The 22402-nt window shown below is 45.1% G+C and overlaps 1 protein-coding gene and 1 long non-coding RNA gene across 2 annotated transcripts in view; one reads left to right on the forward strand and one right to left on the reverse strand.

Annotated features, from left to right (window-relative positions):
• Positions 1–1456: 1456 nt before the first annotated feature.
• On the reverse strand, positions 1457–10448 carry LOC140914786 (uncharacterized). The gene is made up of 4 exons (XR_012159991.1): positions 10419–10448; positions 7613–7827; positions 2212–2352; positions 1457–2113 (listed from the first exon to the last, which is right to left on the reverse strand). It is a non-coding gene; the product is annotated as an uncharacterized lncRNA (long non-coding RNA).
• Positions 10449–10602: 154 nt separating this feature from the next.
• The window catches only part of LOC140914785 (solute carrier family 22 member 15-like), a 63332-nt gene continuing 51532 nt past the window's right edge, over positions 10603–22402 (forward strand). The window contains exons 1-2 of the mRNA XM_073353442.1: positions 10603–10900; positions 14833–14979. Coding sequence (XP_073209543.1) covers positions 10817–10900; positions 14833–14979 — 231 coding nt within the window. The 5' untranslated portion in view covers positions 10603–10816. The remainder of the gene's footprint in view (positions 10901–14832; positions 14980–22402) is intronic.

A 22402-nucleotide genomic window follows, 5' to 3' on the forward strand; every position in this document is an offset into this window, starting at 1 on the left:
TGCTCCTGACAACTTAGAAATTAGCTATCTGCGCACGCACGCAAAAAATCTTTGAGAATTTTCAGGTTCCTAAGTAGCCCCTGGCATCATGGTTGAAGTCCCCCCCATTCCCCAAATCTGAAATGGCACCCATGCTTTTCATCTGACAAAGGTAAAGAGTTATCTTTGAAGTCAAAATAAAGTTTCACAGATTAACCAGTAGGGGGTGCTGTATAACATTTAAAAGTTACTGCTGCATGCCCTCTCCTTATCCCAAATGAAAAACCTTGCTAACTTAATTTTGCTGTGTTGTGAAGCTTCGTTCGTTGATTGTTTCCATCATTACTTTAGTTATTGGCAGTACATGTTGAGTTCATTCTTGCGACCTGGGGATCTCTTCTGTTAGAATTCAAACGTGCACAGCTTTTACTGAACAAGGACTCATGACAATGGAATTTCAGGTAGCATGCTCCTTGATGTATGTACCAAGTATGTATCTCCTATTTCTTCTCAACTCGCATTTAAAACTATTTAATCTTGTCTGCTTTCAAATATCCCTTACGTGGTGTGAAATCTATTTAACCATAGAAAACATGACAATGTTAAGTGGTGTCAGATGGCAAATCAGCATTGCTAACACTGACTGAGATGAAGCAGCTGTAGCAATGGTGGGAAGTTCAGAGAATTTCTCTAGTGTAGACAACTGCTTCTGGGCCTGATCCAGCAGACACTGTTCTCTACTGAGAAGAACAAAGTGTTACCGGGAGTAGGCCATAAATGAGTGCCCTTCTCACTAATAAAGGTACTACTTACCATGCTTGATGCTCTGTTGGGAGAAGGACCCGAAAAGAGCTTGTGACCTTTTTCTTTTACTGTTTTATGATGTATACTGAAGACACTGAAAGTTTGCTCTTTTAAGGAATTTGTTTTGTTTTTTCCCCTCAGTTGTGTTTTCCACTAGAAATTCAGGTCCTGGCTAACCTTGAGGATTTTATGCTGAATTCAGAATTAGTGAAACAATGACATTATTAAAGGAAACAAAAAACCTTTGCAGCTGATTTAAGCTTATATTCAGCAATGCCAGTGTCCCAGAAATATGTATTTAAAGTGCAAGGGCAAAAGTAATGAATAGTGGTAAACAGTGGCCAAATATTCTTAACGTTTAAATAAATCCTAGATTGTACCAGTATTTTGTGAATTACCTTCTGGAAATCACTGTTCTATATTTACATAGTGTCATTGTTCCAAAGTAAGCCATATCTGTGACCCCCTTGCTCAGTCTTTCCATAGCCATCCTTCTAAAGGCCAGACCCATAATCTGTGATTCACCCTACTTATATGGTGAGTCTCCCAATTATAGCATCCCTGTTTACCAGCAGTTGGCAGCCAGAGTTTGCCCTCCCTTATACTTCCTTCTTAGAGATGAGGGTGGTAGATAGTGACAATGCTTTCTTCAAAACAAAGTTTTATTGATTCATAAAAGTTAGCAATCTGAGAGAAAAGGATTAAAACTACAAAAGGTCAGGATGTGTATTGTTTTACTTAAACATAGTAGTAGTCTACACTTAAATTAGATTCACCAAGCAAGATTGCTCAGTGCAGTGCAAAATTTTGGACCCTAAGTGCTGTAGTTCAGTTGATCTAACCTCCACTATACATGCGGCTAGGTCAGTGGAAAAATTCTTCTGTGGACCTAGCTGCTTCTGGGAGAGATGAATTAACTATCAATGGAAAAAACTGTCAATATAGGAAATGTCCTACATTATGGTGCTGCTCTAGGGTATGGTGATGGGATAGTCTACCCCTTAAAGGTATTACTGCCTACTGGTCAGTCTTGTCCATCATAGAGCATTGCAATTTAAGAGTTTGGGGTGGTCTGATACACAAAGCCTGAGGGGAAACAGGTAGAGAGGAAAGGGGTACCAGGAAGAGGTAGCACTTCGAAGGAATCCTATTACACAGATCCCAGACCATTATAGATACAGTATCTGCATTCACCCTCGCCCCCAGTCTCTCACATGGCCTGTGTTTTGGGTGGTGGTCCTACTGTTTTAGCTATCTTATTCCAAATGGAGCTTATCATGTCCAACTTCACTGAGGTTCCACCCAGCTCCCAGGATAACTGGTGGTGATCCTAAACAATGAAGAGAATGAGTCACTAATGCAAACAATATGCATTTGAATGCAGCTAAATGTATACATCCAGGAACAAAGACTGTAGGCCATACTTACAGGTTGGGAACCTATATCCTCAGAAGCCATGACTCTGAAAACCTTTTGGGGGTCATGGTGGATAATCAGCTGAATAAGCTTCCAGTGCAATAGTATGGCCGAAAGAGCGAATGTGATCATTGGATGCATCAACAGGTAAACCTTGAGTAGGAGTAGAGAGGGTTATTTTACTTCTGTCTGTGGCACTGATGATTGCTGGAATACTATGTCTAGTTCTGGTGTCCACAATTCTAGAAGCATGTTTATAACTTGGAGAAGGTTCAGAGAAGACTCACAAGAATGATTAAAGCATTAGCAAACATGCCTTATAGTGATTAGAGTTAAGGAGCACTATCTTTTTCATTTAACAAAGAAGTTTAAGGGGTGACAATTACAGTCTACTACTACCAGCATGAGGAACAAATATATAAATGGATTCTTCAGTCTAGTAGAGAAAGCCAGGTATAACACAATTCCATGGTTGAAAGTTTAAGATACATCAATCCAGACTGGAAATAAGATGTACATTTTTAAGTTAATTCACCACTGGAACAATTTACAAAGGGTTGCAGGGGATTCTCTATCACTGACCATTTTTAAACCAAGATTGGATATTTTCCTAAAAGATACACTCTCGGCAGGGCTGTCCCTGAGGGGTACAGGGGCTGGAGCAAATCAGCGTGTATGGGACCTCCCTTAACATTTTTTATACAGGTGAAATCTGGTTACAGTGAACTTCAAGAGCAGCTGCTAGCTGCAGGTTAAATATTGATAGCACCCCGCTGTATAATTGTTATTATATTGTAGTTTTTTATAATTACAAAGTGTGGATACCAGTCTAATAGGTCATATTGGCTGTAGAATGACCGTGCCTAATCGGGTACAGAATGTGAGCGAGGCCAAACAGCAAAAATTAAGATGTTTGTACACCAATGTGAGGAGCCTCGGTAACAAAATGGAGGAACTGGAGCTACTGGTGCAGGAAGTGAAACCAGATACTATAGGGATAACGGAAACATGGTGGAATAGTCGTCATGACTGGACTACACGTATTGAGGGGTATGTGCTGTTTAGGAAAGACAGAAATAAAGGTAAAGGTGGTGGAGTAGCCTTGTACATCAATGATGAGGTAGAATGTAAAGAAATAAGAAGTGATGGAATGGATTAAGACAGAGTCCGTCTGGGCAAAAATCACATTGGGGAAGAAAACTACTAGAGCCTCCTCTGTGATCGTGCTTGGGGTGTGCTATAGACCGCCGGGATCTAATTTGGATATGGATAGAGCCCTCTTTAATGTTTTTAATGAAGTAAATACTAATGGAAACTGCGTGATCATGGCAGACTAACTTCCCAGATATAGACTGGAGGACGAGTGCTAGTAATAGTAATAGGGCTCAGATTTTCCTGGATGCAATAGCTGATGGATTCCTTCATCAAGTAGTTGCTGAAGCAACTAGAGGGGATACCATTTTAGACTTGGTTTTGGTGAGTAGTGAGGACCTCATAGAAGAAATGGTTGCAGGGGACAATCTTGGTTCAAGTGATCATGAGCTAATTCATTTCAAACTGAATGGAAAGATAAACAAAAATAAATCTGCAACTAGGGTTTTTGATTTCAAAAGGGCTGACTTTCAAAAATTAAGGAAATTAGTTAGGGAAATGGATTGGACTGAAGAACTTATGGATCTAAAGGCAGAGGAGGCCTGAGATTACTTTAAGTCAAAGCTGCAGAAGCTATCAGAAGCCTGCATCCTAAGAAAGGGGGAAAAATTCATAGGCAGGAATTGTAGACCAAGCATCTCAGAGAGGTGATTAAGAAAAAGCATAAAGCATACAGGGAGTGGAAGATGGGAGGGATCAGCAAGGAAAGCTACCTTGTTGAGGTCAGAACATGTAGGGATAAAGTGAGACAGGCTAAAAGTCAAGTAGAGTTGGACCTTGCAAAGGGAATTAAAACCAATAATAAAAGGTTCTATAGCCATATAAATAAGAAGAAAACAAAGAAAGAAGAAGTGGGACCGCTAAACACTGAGGATGGAGTGGAAGTTAAGGATAATCCAGGCGTGGCCCAATACCTAAACAAATACTTTGCCTCAGTCTTTAATAAGGCTAAAGAGGATCTTAGGGATAATGGTAGTATGACAAATGGGAATGAGGATATGGAGGTAGATATTACCATATCTGAGGTAGAAGCGAAACTCTTAACAGCTTAATGGGACTAAATTGGGGGGCCCAGATAATCTTCATCCAAGAATATTAAAGGAATTGGCACACGAAATTGCAAGCCCATTAGCAAGAATTTTTAATGAATCTGTAAACTCAGGTGTTGTACCGTATGATTGGAGAACTGCTAACATAGTTTCTATTTTTAAGAAAGGGGAAAAAAGTGATCCGGGTAACTACAGGCCTGTTAATTTGACATCTGTAGTATGCAAGTTCTTGGAAAAATTTTTGAAGGAGAAAGTAGTTAAGGACATTGAGGTCAATGGTAAATTAGACAAAATACAAGATAGTTTTACAAAAGGTAGATTGTGCCAAACCAACCTGATCTCCTTCTTTGAGAAAGTAACAGATTTTTTAGACAAAGGAAACGCTGTGGATCTAATTTACCTTGATTTCAGTAAGGCGTTTGATACTGTGCCACATAGGGAATTATTAGTTAAATTGGAAAAGATGGGGATCAACAGGAAAATTGAAAGGTGGATAAGGAACTGGTTAACAGGGAGACTACAGTGGGTCATACTGAAAGGTGAACTGTCAGGCTGGAAGGAGGTTACCAGTGGAGTTCCTCAGGGATCGGTTTGGGGACCAATCTTTTTTAATCTTTCCATTACTGACTTCGGCACGAAAAGTGGGAGTGTGCTAATAAAGTTTGCAGATGATACAAAGCTGGGAGGTATTGCCAATTTAGAGAGAGACCGGGATATCATACAGGAAGATCTGGATGACCTTGTAAAGTGGAGTAATAGTAATAGGATGAAATTTAATAGTGAGAAGTGTAAGGTCATGCATTTAGGGATTAATAACAAGAAATTTAGTTGTAAGCTGGGGACGCATCAATTAGAAGTAATGGAGGAGGAGAAGGACCTTGGAGTATTGATTGATCACAGGATGACTGAGCCACCAATGTGGTGTGGCCGTGAAAAAAGCTAATGCGGTCTTGGGATGCATCAGGCGAGGTATTTCCAGTAGAGATAAGGAAGTTTTAGTACCGTTATACAAGGCACTGGTGAGATCTCACCTGGAATACTGTGTGCAGTCCTGGTCTCCCGTGTTTCAGAAGGATGAATTCAAACTGGAACAGGTACAGAGAAGGGCTACTAAGATGAGCCGAGGAATGGAAAACCTGTCTTATGAAAGGAGACTCAAGGAGCTTGGCTTGTTTAGACTAACCAAAAGAAGGTTGAGGGGAGATATGATTGCTCTCTATAAATATATCAGAGGGATAAACACCGGAGCGGGAGAGGAATTATTTAAGCTCAGCACCAATGTGGACACAAGAACAAATGGATATAAACTGGTCATCGGGAAGTTTAGACTTGAAATTAGATGAAGGTTTCTAACCATCAGAGGAGTGAAGTTTTGGAATAGCCTTCCAAGGGAAGCAGTGGGGGCAAAAGACCTATCTGGCTTTAAGATTAAACTCGATAAGTTTATGGAGGAGATGGTATGATAGGATAATGATTTTGGCAATTAATTGATCTTTAAATATTCATGGTAAATAGGTCCAATGGCCTGTGATGGGATGTTACATGGGGTGGGATCTGAGTTACTACAGAGAATTCTTTCCTGGGTATCTGGCTGTTGAATCTTGCCCAGATGCTCAGGGTTCAGCTGATCGCCATATTTGGGGTCGGGAAGGAATTTTCCTCCAGGGCAGACTGGCAGAGGCCGTGGAGGTTTTTTACCTTCCTCTGTAGCATGGGGCATGGGTCACTTGCTGGAGGGTTCTCTGCTCCTTGAAGTCTTTAAATCATGATTTGAGGACTTCAATAGCTCAGACATAGGTGAGAGGTTTATCGCAGGAGTGGGTGGGTGAGATTCTGCGGCCTGTATTGTGCAGGAGGTCAGACTAGATGATCATAATGGTCCCTTCTGACCTTAATATCTATGAATCTAAGTTCCTATAATTTAAAAAAACCTCACTGATCATGATCAGTATTGCACCGCTTACATTCTGAAACCCACCTTCCTGGACTTCCTTGCCTCAGAAACTGGGTGGTTCTTGGAAGGCCTATATGTGCCCTGGTGCTCGGGGACCCCAGGACCCTCCAGCATGGAGCAGGGGCTCTAAGCAGGGGCTCTGGGGGCTGGGAGGGGGAGGGAAGGCGGAAAAGCAGATGGATGGAGGACCCCAGTCCTGGTGGGTAGTGGAGACAGCAGAGTTGTGGGACCCCAGGTCCTGGTACTGCGGAGAGGGGGACCCCAAAGCTGGAGAGCAGAAAGGCAAGGAGGACCCTGAGGCAGGGGAGTGATAAGGTGTCATAAATATAAAGGGAAGGGTAAACCCCTTTAAAATCCCTCCTGGCCAGAGGAAAAATCCTCTCACCTGTAAAGGGTTAAGAAGCTAAAGGTAACCTCGCTGGCACCTGACCAAAATGACCAATGAGGAGACAAGATACTTTCAAAAGCTGGGAGGAGGGAGAAAAACAAAGGGTCTGTGTCTGTCTGTATGCTGCTTTTGCCGGGGATAGAACAGGAATGGAGTCTTAGAACTTTTAGTAAGTAATCTAGCTAGGTATGTGTTAGATTATGATTTCTTTAAATGGCTGAGAAAGGAACTGTGCTGAATAGAATGACTATTCCTGTCTGTGTGTCCTTTTTTGTAGCTTAAGGTTTTGCCTAGAGGGATTCTCTATGTTTTGAATCTAATTACCCTGTAAGATATCTACCATCCTGATTTTACAGAGGGGATTTCTTTACTTCTATTAAAAGTCTTCTTGTAAGAAAACTGAATACTTTTTTCATTGTTCTCAGATCCAAGGGTTTGAGTCTGTGGTCACCTATGCAAATTGGTGAGGATTTTTACCAAACCTTTCCCAGGAAGTGGGGTGCAAGGGTTGGGAGGATTTCGGGGGGGGGGAAGACATGTCCAAACTATGTTTCCCAATAAACCCAGTTAGAGTTTGGTGGTGGCAGTGGAGATCCAGGGACAAAGGATAAAATTAATTTGTACCTTGGGGAAGTTTTAACCTAAGCTGGTGAAAGTAAGCTTAGGAGGTTTTCATGCAGGTCCCCACATCTGTACCCTAGAGTTCAGGGTGGGGGAGGAACCTTGACATAAGGTCTGGCACTGGCCTAGAGGTGGCATTAGAGGACCCCACCCAGTTCTGGGAGAGGGGAGAAAGAGCAGTGGGAGGGGGAGGTGTGGGGGACACCAATGCTGGGCCACGGATGATGGAGACTAATACCTGGCACTCACCTGTGCTGGTGGAGGATCCTGCCGGAAAAGGGAAGGGTCCATCTGAGGCAGAAGGTCAGGGTCAGCCTGAGTCAACTTACCCTGGCACTAGTGGTTGGGGGGAGGGGGGTGGTGCTAGGAGCCTGCAGCAGCAGGCAGCACCGGGAGCCAGCGGAGCGGAGCAGGCTTGGGCCACGCCGCTTGCTGCTGCTACCACAGAGACTGAGCCTGAGAGGCTGCAAGCAAGAAAAAGAAATAAATGTCCAGGCTGGTGAGTGCAGGGCACAGGCCCGACCCCTGCTGCCAGCACCAGGCCCCTGCTCGTCTCCCTGAAGCGCAGGATCTGTGGCGGTTGCCTATCGCCCCGCCTCCCTGAAGCACAGGGCCCGGGCCAACTCCTATGGACATGACGGCTCTGGCACTAGGACTTATTTTGAGGAAGTTCTAGGGCCTGCGTTATACAGGAGGTCAGTCTAGATCACAATGGTCTCTTTTGGCTTTGGAATCTATGAGTCACAGTTCTTTAACAATGTTCTGCCCCTTCAATTGTTTAATGTGTCTGTCCCAATGTTGCATTGCTGTCATATGCTGCAATTGGTTAAGGAACTGCAGAACAACAGTTCTGTTCCCAACAAACTACTTTTTTTTTCTTCCCTACAAGTTACAGCTGGGATCACTGGATATAGATATGCAAGGAACTGGGAGGGTGCAGAGGGCTAGGGGAGCAGAGGACTGGATTGCATTTCCCCTCTCCAAAGCATAATATAGGAATTCTACATTCACTGAGCCAGTCAGATTCTGCAATTCCGTTTCTCTACTGAATATGGAAGGTGAAAGACCCTCTTATGCATCAGTTAACATCCTATTAATGAAATACTTGGCTCTTTTCATCTATAGAACTCAAAGCACATTACAAAGGAAAGTAACTTCACAGATGTGGGGAAAGAGGCACTGTTCCTTCCATGGCACCATAATTCATGCTTGAAAGTAATCACCTTTTTGCTTTTGAGCTTGCACAAACTGAAGATGGGGCTTAAAAAGGGAAGCAGAGTAGTACAAAAAAGGACAGGCAATGGAAGGGAGCAGACCTCTACCCTGAGCTCTGGCCAAGTACTGCCCAGGATCTCTTGTGGCCTGAAACCTGGAAAAACAGATCTGACAGGACCGACAACAGAGAATTTTAGGGAGCATTGCTAATATGAAATCAAATAACAGCTTTATAACGATGTATCTCCTCCCACATGATGGGAATTCTACATGTTATTTACGCCTACGAGGGGCGTGGATACCAGCACTGGTGCACTGTCGCTTTACACTGCTGAAACTTGCTGCGCTCAGGGGGGTGTTTTTTCAAACCCCGAGCCAGAAGGTTGCAGGACTGTAAATTGCCAGTGTACACAAGTCCTAAGGTTCCGATCCAACTCTACTGTAGTTGGTGGGACTGATAGTTTAAGGGAAGTTAGACTGGATCTGGGAGCAATAGAAATGAGCGGCAAAAGATAGAGATGAGAGCATCAGAGAAGCAACAGTGATATCAAGAGGAAAAAAAACCCACTAATATGACATTTGGAAATGGACTTTGTTGGTGAAGAGGCTACCCACAGGGGCCTCTCCAGCTGAGGAGCACAGAGTAGTAAGAATGGGTGTCCTGATCTGCCCTGTGAAGAGACTGCTGCTGAAATCTTTCCTTACCTCTCAAAATGCTTCTGCTACAGATGAGAGCTGCAAACCTCCAAAAGTAAGCTGTGTGATGGCAATTTTGTGATGTTAGGGCATCTCACTGTTGTGCTATGTGGCTGGACTAAAATAAATCTCAAATTCAAGACCACCTGTGGTAACTGGGCCAGATGCCAACTCTTTGTGTCTTTTCAGAGTGGGGAAAAATACCATCACAGAATGAAAGGAAGCTGAGGCTAATCTGGACAATGGCTACACCAGCCATACATTCTAATTCAGGAGAAACAGTGTGATTGTCAGCATGCTGGCTATCATTTGTATAATTCCTCCAGATCTATGTTAGGGTTTATACTGGCACCCACTGCTGTGGTATCTGAGCGCCACGCACAGTTGCTGTAACATGGTTCCTAGTGGGCCTCAGAGCAGATGTCTGCACTGCAATGTAAGCCCAGGGTTAGCTGAACTTGAGTTAATGGACACTGGGTTTGTTAACTTAAGGCTTAAGTGTCTACACTCATTTGTGACCCCAGGCTAAGAACTGTTGAACCCTGGGTCCCAACCTAGGTCTCCAATATCTACACTGCATTACGCAAGCCCAGATCCACACAGCCATATCCCAGACTGCTTCGTGCTCTCCAAAAATATGGCCACTCTAGCCCTTTGTTTGCAGTGCAGTATGGGAAAACCCAACTGTTCACTAAACTTGCCTATGGAGAAAAGAAGAAAGTCAGCCTGGGCGTTGCTTTCACTAGAGTCCTAGTGGACAATGCTAGTGGAGCTGCATCTACACTGCCTGCAAAACAACAGGGCTTGGAGCCTGATTCCCAGCTTGACTCAGGTGTGGATTCTCCATTCCTGGGGGACGGCGGGTCTGAGCCCTAGGTTAGCGTGGATGGAAGGGGGGGGTGGGCTTCAGTTTGAACCTTGGGCTTACGCTGCAGTGTAGACAGAGCCTTCAGCTCCTCTTCCCTCCACAAGTTCTGCTAGGGCCCCGCTCCTGTTTTGCTTTCTAAGTTACTGCGCCTCAGGCCATGTGCTTCCCACGGAGACCTCCGGCTCTGCCCCTGCTGTTTGGGGCAGTTAGGGTGACCAGGTGTCCTGATTTTGTACGGACAGTTCCAAGATTTGGGGCTTTTTCTTATATAGGCACCTATTAGCGTGAAAAATCCGGGCGGGGAGGGTATCTGGTCACCAGCGGCAGGGTCCCTTCAGCGCCGCCACGGCTGTTCGCGGCCAGTTACTCGCCTGTCTCTGCAGACGCGGCTCCCGCCGTGCCAGGCCCGAGGAAGCTACAACGCCCCCGCCCCCGCCCGAGCTCTGGGCAGCGCCGCTGGGCGGACGCGCCCACCGACACGGGGGCGGCGCCTCTGGGGCCGCGGACGTCGCGCCAGCCTCGCGCGCGGGGACGAGACCGTTGGTGCCTGGGGAGGGCCACGCTCGCCTCCCGGCTGTCGCCCGCTGCCTCTTCCCTCCCCTGCGAGCGGAGGCTTTTCCTGCCGCTGGAGGGCGCCCCCCGGTCGCGCCTGGTGGCGGGGATGCAGCGGGGCCATGGAGCTGGACGAGGCGTTCGGCTCGGTGGGGGAGTTCGGCCCGAGCCAGAAGCGCCTCACCGCCTTCCTGGTGCTGCTGCAGGTGGGCGGGGGGACGCGCGGCTGCTCAGCCCGGCCGGCCCCGGTCCCGGTCCCGGGCGGCGGCCTGTCCCCCCTTCGCTGCGGGGGGGTGGAGACCCAGGGTGCCGCGGGCCGCTGGCTGGGGCGGGCGGGGCGCTGTGGGGGCACGGCGGGATTTCATGGGACGCGAGAGGGACGAGGGCGGGTGGCGGCTGCCCGGAGGACGGGCGGGAGGGCGGAGAGGGCGCAGGAGGCCCTTTCCCTTAGCTCCAGCAAGCGCCCGTCCGCGCCGCCGGCGGTGCGTGTCTTAGACCCTCCGTGCGCCCTGGACTGGGGGGCGGGGGTGCCAGACTGCAGCCTGAGTGGCTGCGCCGCGTCCCCCGCCAGCGGGGAGCTGGGCGTGCCTGGATGAGCTCGGCGTGGCTGGCAGGGGAGAGGAGGGAATCCTGGCCCTGAGCGTGATTTCCTCTCAGCCGCGGGGCTGGGTTTCTTTCTGGGTTATTGGCACGGAGCCCTGCTGTGACCCCGACGCTGGCCTCGCGTTGTAACCTCCTGGGATGTTTGCACTAACAACCAGAAGATCTCGCTGGCTCTCCCAGGAGTGCAGCCTCTCCCAAAGAAATAATGTGGATACAGTATTATAAAAATAAATGTCAGATGAAAGTTCTGTCAGAATAGTTTTATATCGTTAGGCAAGAAGGTTATTGAATATTAAACTAGGCTGTTCCTTGTTCATGCATCACCTACAGTGCAAACCAGTAACTTTTTATGCTTTTAAACAGATGTTGTTATTGGTTGTTTATCTTTTGAAGTTCCCTTGGGCTTTAGAAGGCCAGGCTGGCAAAATTTACATGTGTTGTTTTAATATAAGGAGGAAGCCTGGATATGCACGAGCCAGGATACAAATAATCTTTGGTAGTAAGTTTTATATTTCAGCCTGTGAATATGTTGACACAGTGTGAGAAGTAATCTCCCCCTCCCACCACCTCATGCAATCAGTAGATTGAGCTATAGTACTGCAAGTCAAGAACTCCTGTGTTCTCTTCTTGTATCTGTCAGTGACCTGCTGTACGACCTTGGGCAAGTCTTTTAAGTTCTTTACATATTATTTTTCCCTATTGTATAGTTGGGATAGTACTTAACTATCCTGTAGGATTGTGGAGAATAATCGCTACATTTTTCTGTAGCGAAGTTTACAACTGGCGTTTCAAGATTAACTCCAGGAAGATTGCCTTGTAGCTACAGTGTAACAAAACAGCATGAATGGTGTTGAAAAAGCTGCTGATCTTTTAGGCTCCACTCACATAAGATAGATGAAGGTGTTGGAGTTTACTGTTTCTAAATCGTTCCTTTTTTAAAAAAAATCAAATGTAAAGAAAACAAACAGACCACCAGTGTCTTTTTGATCATGACCACTTCTTGTTCTTCAGGATTTCTTCTGCAGTGATCTGAGATGGAGTTGCTAGATGAACCCTATGTTTGCTGCTCCTTGCATTTTTCATTGTCAGAGATGTGGTGAGGTATTTGGGGGTATATGTGAACTTCTCTCATCCAGAAAATGCTATCATTTTTCTAGATTTCATCTGGAGATAAGAGGTAGCGTCTTCCATGGTTTTAGATAGATGGTTTTCAGTTCTGCTGGTAGGAATGAGCCTCAAGATGGTTTAGGACCTTGGTGTAGATAGAATAGCTGTTACCTTGGCAGTTTGCTGGCCGCTTTCTGTTTGAAATCTAACATTCTCTTGCATTTGTAATGGAACTGTTTGGCATGCTTATTATAGTATTTCTTCAGTCCTCACCGTTCTTTTGTAACTTCTTCAGAACTGATTGTCTTTGGCTATAGAAGCACTTAAGTTTTTTGTTCTGCCCATAAGTCTTGGGGCTGATGCTAGGCAGCTGTCTCTAGCTCATCTGGTTTTTCAGAAGATCTAAATACCCAATAACTTCCATTGACCTAATTATTGACTAACATTAGGTACCCATTTTTGAGAAAGTTGGGCATGGTTCATATGCAAACAGTTTTTTTAAAAAAAGTGCCATTTTAAAAAGACAGATATGAAATATCTAAATATTTAAAACATAAGAGGTAATAGTAAAAACATTTTTTCAATGAATAGTGTATCTTAAGTGTTTCTTTAAATAAGACCTTTTAATTGAATACTTCTCTTACTTAGTTCATTAAAATGTCAAGCCTTAGGAAAAAGTGTATAATTTTGTTTCATTCCTAAGTACAGCATACTTTCTTTTTTTATTTCTAAAACTGCATCTATTTATGCATAAATCATATTTATGACTAGGCATGTAAAAGCATTGTTTTCAATGACAAAATTGGCTAATCCAAATATAAACAGATCCAATCTCCAAATCAAACTGCAAAACTAGATGTATTGGACCCTGCTGGACCTGTTGGGGGAAACTAGCTCCAGAGTTGAATTCCTTCCATTGACAATACAGCATCGAAAGGTGGTTAAGGTTTGGGTATATATTATTTTTCAGGAAAGTTGGTTTAAATAAAAAAAAAATTAGAAACACAGAACTAAGATTGCACTTCTCGTAGAAGGCATTCAAACTTACTGTGGACCTCTTGAGGCCTGCAGGAAAGGAGAGCCTCCTCATGAGCCTTGTCATGGAAAACTTTCTTTTTTTACTATGTAGCCCAGGGGGTCTTGGGGCTTCAGTCCTGTCACTGTGAGAGGCACCTGCTCAGGACTTTAGCCCTGCGGGGACAGGGGGTCTTGGGGCTTCAGCCCCACTCCCGCTGAAGCCCTGAGTCCTGGCAGCTGTGCCCTGTGGGGCTGAAGCCCTGAGACGCCCCGCGCCCTAGTGGGCAGAAACCAGAGGTGATGTGTGTGGGAGGGCACATAGGGTGCCCTCCCAGATTTTTGCAAGGGTTTGCTGGACCAAATCAGTCACACTGTGCTGGAGGGCCCCCTCCCTGCATGGCAACTGCTGGAGCCAGCAAGCTGCGAGCTGCAGCCGTGGGGAGAGGCTATGGCAAACAGCTGGGAGATGCAGGGAGAGCCACTGCTTCTGTTGCTGCTGCCTCTCCCCACTGAGCTAAAGTGGCAGCTCCAGCTGTTTGCCACTGATTTTCCATGCAGAGCTAATGCCTGGGAGCTGCAGGAAGGGGCCGTTGAAGGTAATGGGGGGCATGCTGAGGGCTTATGAGTATGACCCCAGCTGTTGGGGGGAACCTTTACATTATGCTCCCCCACTCTCATCAGGCACCAGTTGTCTCTAGCAGAAGCCTTTAGCCCCACTGCTCTGCCACAGGGCAGAATCCTCAAGTTCCTCCCCACCCCAGTCTGTTAGGTGGAGAATGGGGGGAGGGATGGGGCTCTGTGAGCCGCACTTTAACTGTAAAAGAAACACATGCGGCCATTTGACCACCCCTGATCTAACCTCCCTAGTGATCTGGTTCAGTCTCTGTAAGGAGAAAAGCTAGAGGTTTCTAACTTCATTGGTTTGCTGTACTGATTTGTTGCTGGAATTGGTATTCCTTAGTGATGTTACTAAATAAAATGTTAGTAACTCTTGGAAACAATCTTTAATTGAATTAAATTTTGGCCTTTGGTGCTAGATCAGCTAGAAGTCCCTAGTAAAGTAGTTTATAATGTCCTTTCTGTGTTCTTGCTACAAAGCAGCAAAAAAGAAGTTTGAAGAATTTTGAAATTTGCGGGAGGGTTGCAAAATCAAAATGTTAATAAAAACCCACTGAAAATCTTAAATATGACATGATTGCTGTCCCTTCAGAATGCCCTGGCCTGTGCGTTCCTGTCCAGAGACTTAAAGACAATATACTAGCTGAGCTGTTGTGATTTTGAATTAAGAGAACTATTGTAGCTCAAGTTTTAAATATTAGTTCAATGAAGAGGTTAAAATATTTATGATAAACAAGAGGGCAAAATATCATGTAAATTGTTTATCCTAAACAATTTTGTCTCTTCTTTTTAGGTATATGTGGCCTGTCAGTCTATGCTTATTGTACTAGTGGGAGCTGTGCCAGAGTATCATATTGACCAGGGAGAAATTCCTACTAGCACAGAGGAGCTTGCCAGACATGTCCGATTTGCAGATAAGTTCACATCTATAGCAACTGAGGCAAGTAGTTTGTGCTATATCTTTTCTTAACGATTCTTTTCTGTCTGGTTTATTCCTTTATCATCAGTGCAGGATTCTCTCTTGTGAAGCCTGAAGAAGACTTAGTTGAATATGTTGCTTGCACAAATTGTAATTCTTCTGTACATGAGGACATAGGAATTGCTGAAGATAAAAAGGTCACTTGGGCCAGGCATCTCACTTTTTGACTTACTATAACTCACATGTCTCTGCTTTATTACTATTTTCTTCAGTTTCCTTAAATCTGTAATCATGTCTAATTGTTCAAATTGCTATTATCTTTGGCTTACTTAGCATAAGTTCAGTATTCTTCTGAGTAAAAGGGGTTAAATTCGCTTTATAGTCTTAATTTCATGATTTTTAGGATTGGGTTTTTTTTTCATCCCAGATCTTTTTGAGCCCGTCACTAAAGAGGACAACTTACTGTAGCTTACATCATTTAATTACATGTTTGAAATCTTACATCAGCCCACTATACAGTCAGTTTGCTACTGAAAATGAATTCAGCCTCTGAAGAAATACTTATGACTCAGGAAGAGCTAATGAGTTGGAATGATTTTTTTGTTCTGTTTTGTATTGTTCAGTGTAATAAATCTTGACTATAGCTGCATCATGTCCTCCTATAGATTGCCCTATAGGAGGATTAAAATTATTCTGAAAACTAAGTTCACACAACTCTTCTGGATTTCCCAAAATATCATGCCATATTGAGGGGTGGAGGTGGACTGGACCAGGATTTGTATCCTGGGGACTGGACATAGCACTTCGCCCTCTAGTTTTATGTGTTTTGTTGCATTTGTTCAAAGCCAGCTGTTCTTTGTGTTACTTTCTGGGCCCCCATCACCCAGGAAATACATGCCTTAGGAATATCCCTGCCTGCATCAAAACTTTTTTTTGAGAGGGTTGCCTGAATTCTCGTAGAAACGAGTTATGCTGATTGATTGCCAATTTTCAGTTAACTTGCTAGGGAATGTTATCTAGGCCAGGGGTTTTCAAACTGTGGTACATGAGTGTGATGGCCTATCCATTCACTTCACAACAATTTTTTAAGAATTGGTATGTGAACCGGTAAAGTCTGGTACTTGTTGATCTAGAGAAACTATTCATCTGTTTCTCCTCTCTTACTGCTGTCCCAAAACCTAGCCATGTAATATTTGTCTGGAAGGGTTTAAGGACTAGATGCAGTTGGAGAAATGATGCAACATTGACTCAAGTCCTCTGTGTGACAGATTTTGTGACTGTTGTGGTCAGTTTTTCAATATGTCCATCACCTCTGAGCTTAAAAGCAGAATGATATTGAAAATGTGATCAAAAAGCATGCAACAAGGTCAGCCCCACCCCACCACACCTGGGAGCAGAACAGCACACTTAGGCCTGGTCTACAGTACGCGATTATATCAAAATTAGCCGTGTTATATCAAATTAAAACTAAATCCGTCCACACAACCAACCCGGTTTTGTCGACTTTAAGGTCTCTTAAAACCGGTTTCTGTACTCCACCTTGGCAAGGGGAGTAGTGCTAAAATCAACATTGCTGTTCCGAATTTGAGGTTCTGTGGACGCAATTCGATGGTATTGGCCTCTGGGAGCTATCCCAGAATGCTCCATTGTGACTGCTCTGCACAACACTTTCAACTCAGATGCACTAGCCAGGTAGTCAGAAAAAGCCCTGGGAACTTCTGAATTTCATTTCCTGTTTGGCCAGCGTGAAGACCTGATTAGCGCAGGTGAACCATGCAGAGTCCACCAGCGCAGGTGAACCATGCAGTCCCAGATGTGCAAACGAGCTCCAGCATGGACCGAGCAGGAGGTAGTGGATCTCATCGCTGTTTGGGGAGAAGAATCTGTTCAGGCAGAACTCGGTTCCAAAAAACAGACCGCAAACAAATTTGCGAAAATCTCCCGGGTAATGATGGACATAGGCTACTCCAGGGACACACAGCAGTGCTGTGTGAAAATCAAGGAGCTCAGGCAAGCCTACCAAAAGACTAGAGAGGCAAACGGGAGTTCCAGCTCACAGCCCCATATATGCCGTTTCTACGATGAGCTGCACGCCACCACTACCCCACCACTGTCCATGGACACCTGCAAGGGGTTCTCTCATGGAGTGGGGAGGATGATTTTTTGGAGGAGGAAGAGGAGAAGGAGGAGGACAGTGCACGGGCAGCAAGCGGTGAATCCGTTCTCCCCGGCAGGCAGGAACTGTTCATCACCCTGGAGCCAATACCCTCCACCCCCTCCCAAGGTGGGCTCCGAGACCATGACGCCGGAGAAGGCACTTCTGGTGAGTGTATTTTTGTAAATACGATACAGGGTTTAAAAGAAAGTGTGTTTACTATTCATTTGCCCTGAAGACTTGGGATGCATTCGCGTCCAGTACAGCTACAGGAAAAGTCTGTTCACGTTTGGCTTAAAAGGTCAGAGCCCCGCAGTGGGGGTGGGGGGAAACCCGTCCTCGCTGGCCTGTTAGTGTTTGACCTAAAGGGCACGGGGTGGGGTGTGTGTGTAGCGATCATCCCAGAGAGACTGCAGGCCCTCCTTTTAAATGGCCAACCCACCAGGTATTGCTTGGTATGGGAAAGGAGGGCACTGCAGTTCGAAAGCATTGTAATGAATGCAGAAGAAGCAGAACCCCTTGTGCCCCTAGCGCTTACCGTGGCTGCCTGCAAGCTGAATGCTGTTGCTCAGCCTAGTGTGATGCAGTCACACCAAACTGGCAGGCACTCAGTATAAAAGACAAAATACTACCTTGTACAGAAATAACATGTGCTAGGTACTATGAATTGCTTGTTTCACTGAGAAACAGTCTCCCCTTTGTTCTCTAAAATGTATATTTTAAACTTCTGCCCTTCCTTTTTCTCCTTCCGCAGGTGCAAATGTTTCAACGTGCCCCCTATCAACTCCGTCCCAGAGGCTGGTCCAGATTAGAAGGCGGAAAAAACGCACTCGGGATGACATGTTTGCCGAGCTTATGCAGTCCTCCTGCACTAATAGGGCCCAGCTGAATGCGTGGAGGAAAACCATGGCAGAGTCCCGGAAAGCATTCAATGACTGCGATGAGAGGAGGCAGGCGTGTGATGAGAGCAGACAAGATGCCATGCTCAAGGTGATGGGGAAGCAAACTGACATGCTCCGCTGTCTGGTGGATCTTATGGGGGAAAGGCAGCAAGAGCACAGACAGCCACTGCAGCCCCTGTATAACCACCCTCCCTCCCCAAGTTCAATAGCCTCCTCACCCAGATGCCCAAGAACACAGAAGGGGACGCTCCGGAGACCCACCCACTCCACCCCATAGGATTGCCCAAACAGCAGAAGGCTGGCATATCCTTAAATTTTGATTTGTAGAGTGGCCTTGTCCTTCCCTCCTCCCTCCCTGCCCCACCTGACCCGGGCTACCTTGTGATTTATCTCTCTGTGTTTTTAATCAACTAATAAAGAATGCATGGTTTTGAAATAGTGACTTTATTTCCTCCGCAAGCTGTAATCGAAGGGCGGGAGGGTGGTTGGCTTACAGGCAATTAGAATCAAGAAAGGGGGTGGGTAACATCAAAGAGAAACAAACAGAACTGTCACACTGTAGCCTGGCCAGTCATGAAACTGGTTTTCAAAGCTTCTCTGATGCGCAGCACGCCCTGCTGTGATCGTCTAATTGCCATGGTATCTGGCTGCACGAAATTGGCCGCCAGGTGATTTGCCTCGACCTCCCACCCCGCCATAAATGTCTCCCCCTTACTCTCACAGAGATTGTGGAGCACACAGCAAGCAGCAATTACAATTGGAATACTGGTTTTGCTGAGATGTAACCTAGTCAGTACACTGCGCCAGTATGCTTTTAAACGGCCAAATGCGCACTCTACCACCACTATGCACTTGCTCAGCCTATAGTTGAACTGCTCCTTACTACTGTCCAGGCTGCCTGTGTACGGCTTCATGAGCCATGGCATTAAGCGGTAGGCTGGGTCCCCAAGGATAACTATAGGCATTTCAACATCCCCAACAGTTATTTTCTGGTCTGGGAAGTAAGCCCATTCCTGCAGCTGTTCAAACAGACCAGAGTTCCTGAAGATGCGAGCATCATGCACCTTTCCCAGTCATCCCACGTTGATGTCAGTGAAACGTGTCTTGTGATCCACCAGTGCTTGCAGCACCATCGAGAAGTACCCCTTGCAGTTTACATACTGGCTGCCCTGGTGGTCCAGTGCCAAGATAGGGACCTGCGTACCATCTATGGCCCCATCCCAGTTAGGGAAGCCCATTGCAGCAAAGCCATCCACAATGGCCTGCACATTTCCCAGAGTCACTACCCTGAATAGCAGCTGGTCAATGATTGGTTTGGCTACTTGGATCAAGCTGCCCCCACAGTAGATTTGCCCACCCCAAATTGATTCGCGACTGACCGGTAGCTGTCAGATGTTGCAAGCTTCCACAGGACTATTGCCACTTGCTTCTCAACTGTGAAGGCTACTCTCATTTTGGTATCTTGGTGCTTCAGGGCAGGGAACAGCGAGTCACAAAGTTCCATGAAGTTGGCCTTACGCATGCAAAAGTTTCTCAGCCACTGGTAATCAGATACCTGCAACACTATGCAGTCCCCCCAGTCTGTGATTTTTTCCCGGGCCCAGAATTGGCGTTCCATGGCATGAACCTGGCCCAATGCCACCATGATGTCCCAATCGCCACGTGCCGTGCGTCCAGGAACTTCTGTGTCCATGTCCTCATCACTGTCGTAGTCGCACTGTCGTCGTTTCCCTGCCCGGTTTTGCAGGTTCTGCCCATACTGCTGGATAATGCGCGAGGTATTTACAATGGTCACAACTGCAGTGGTGAGCTGACCGGGCTCCATGCTTGCTGTGCTATGGCGCCTGCACAGATAATCCAAGAAAAAAGGCGTGAAATGAAGGAGAGTGGGAGAGCAGAGTTGCAGCAGAAGCAGTGGTGTAGGGTTTACAATGGCATACTGCACGAGTTGCAGGACAGCAGAGTTTTGCAGACCTACTGCACTGTCTGCTGCAGGAAAGCAGAGTAGCAGTGGAAGCAGCGGTGTATGGTGTAAGATGGCTTTCAGGCCTTCTGTACGAGTTGCAGGACAGCAGAGTTTTGCAGACCTACTGCACCATCTGCTGCAGGAGAGCAGAGCGGCAGCGGAAGCGGTGGTGTACAGTTGATGATGGCAGAAAAAAGGCGTGAAACAATTGTCTGCCGTAGCTTGCACGGCGGGAGGGGTGGCTGACGACATGTACCCAGAAACACCTGTGAGACTGTTTTTGCCCCATCATGCACTGGGAGCTTAACCCAATGGGCAGCGGAGACTGCAGGACCTGTGGGATAGCTTCCCATAGTGCACCGCTCCGAGAGTCGATGCTAGCCTCAGTACTGTGGACGCACTCCACCGACTTCACACGCTTCGTGGGGGGACACAAAATTGATTGTATAAAATGTCTTCTGAAAAATCGACTTATATAAATTCGATATAATTTCATACTGTAGACGTACCCTTGGGGCAGACCAGGGAAGAGAGAAGACTTGCAGCTCCTGAGAACAGAGCTGAGGAAAGGCAGGATCTCTTCCTATAACAACTGCCCAAAGGTCCCTCCCTGAGGGAACAGAGGACCTGCTTCTGATAGAACCCAAGAGGGAAGCATTCTACCCGCCTCACCGCCCCACCCAAAGGACTCAGTTTGTTTGTGCCAATTTCCCTTGTTTTGTTTATGGACCACTCAGCAGAGGAGAGACTTTTCACCCCAAAAGTTAAATATCTGAATTAGGGATATGTAAGTGAAGATATTTTCTCTGCCATAATTAGAGTTGCTACCCTAACATTTACAATGCAAGTTTTGATCATTTACATTTAAATTTTACTATCAAGGCGATGGCTCCTGTAGCTCAGATCCTTTCTTCTTGGATAAACGTGCCTGGATATAGCTTAATGTATTTTTATACTGATGTTTCACCTACATATCAAGGACTTCATTATGTATTTCAAATCCAAAACTTTCTAGCCACAGACTGAAATGAGGTCCAGCTGTTAAAATGTAGTCATTATGCATTCCATTTGACATTTCGGAGTACTTGTGGCACCTTAGAGACTAACAAATTTATTTGAGCATAAGCTTTTGTGAGCAAAAACCTACTTTATCAGATGCCGACACAGACTATCATGGCTACCACTCTGAAATTTGACATTTTGTTAGTCACTTAACCAATGTTAAACTCTGTTGTTTTTCCTCAAGCAGAGCTCCAGATTTATTCAAGAGGGGCTTTACCTTCTGTAGTAAGGACTACATAATACGTTCTCAGTGTAAACATAAAGAGCCTGCTGTCAACATTTTGCATGGTTGACCCAATGATTTGTTACCCAGTAAGATTTGGCAGTATTTTTAGTTTTTCTCAGGCTTTGTACTTAACTACAATAATTTTCATCTAGAAGTCAGTTAAACATACATCATTTATAATTACTTGATTGATTACAGAGTTTTGGATTTAAAATCCATTTCTTAATGTTTTGATAGTATGTTTTTACAATATAAAATAAGACTTGATCTTTGCCACTATTTATCATATACTTTTGTTTTTCAGCTTATGACTTTTAATTATTTCTTTTTTCTACAATTTTGTCATGATCAGATCATTTTATGAATTTTGCCAAGTCACTTGGAAAGTAGGGCTGAACTGTTATCAATTTATATTATACATTATTTAATGGTGGTAATTAAAAAAATCTCTGTAATTTTCTTGAAATTAATGGGATGGTTATCAATATTTTTTTAGAGATCTTCCCATTTTATTTATTTTCCATATTATGGACACAAGCAACAGTAACTGTGTGTGTGTAATCTGTTCTGCAAAAGATGCTAGGACTTGATTGTGTGGATCCTTTGAAGATGGCTATGGAATATTTTACTGTGAATTTGCAGTAGTTGGTCAGTCTCCTTAAAGTTCAGATATGAAATATGTACACTAACTCCTCGCTTAATGTTGTAGTTATGTTCCTGAAAAATGCAACTTCAAGCAAAATCATGTTGAGCCAGTCCAGTTTTCCCATAAGAATTAATGTAAATGGGGGGGGGGGGTTAGGTTCCAGGGGAATTTTTTTCACCAAACGAAAAAATATATATACACACACAGAGTATAAGTTTTAAACAAACAGTTTAATACTGTACACAGCAATGATGATTGTCAAGCTCCTTGAGGAGGTGAAGTTAGAGGGTGGGATATTTCCCAGGGGATGCCTTACTGCTAAATGATGAACTAGCATTTGGCTGAGCCCTCAAGGGTTAACACATTGTTAATGTAGCCTCATACACTACAAGGCAGCACGAATGGAGGGAGGGGAGACAGCATGGCAGACAGAGACATACACCGTATATGTGTGTGTGTGAAAGAGAGAGAGAGAAATGCATTGCCT

The sequence above is a fragment of the Lepidochelys kempii genome, chromosome 7 (genome assembly GCF_965140265.1).
Source record: "Lepidochelys kempii isolate rLepKem1 chromosome 7, rLepKem1.hap2, whole genome shotgun sequence".
Lineage (NCBI taxonomy): Eukaryota > Metazoa > Chordata > Testudines > Cheloniidae > Lepidochelys > Lepidochelys kempii.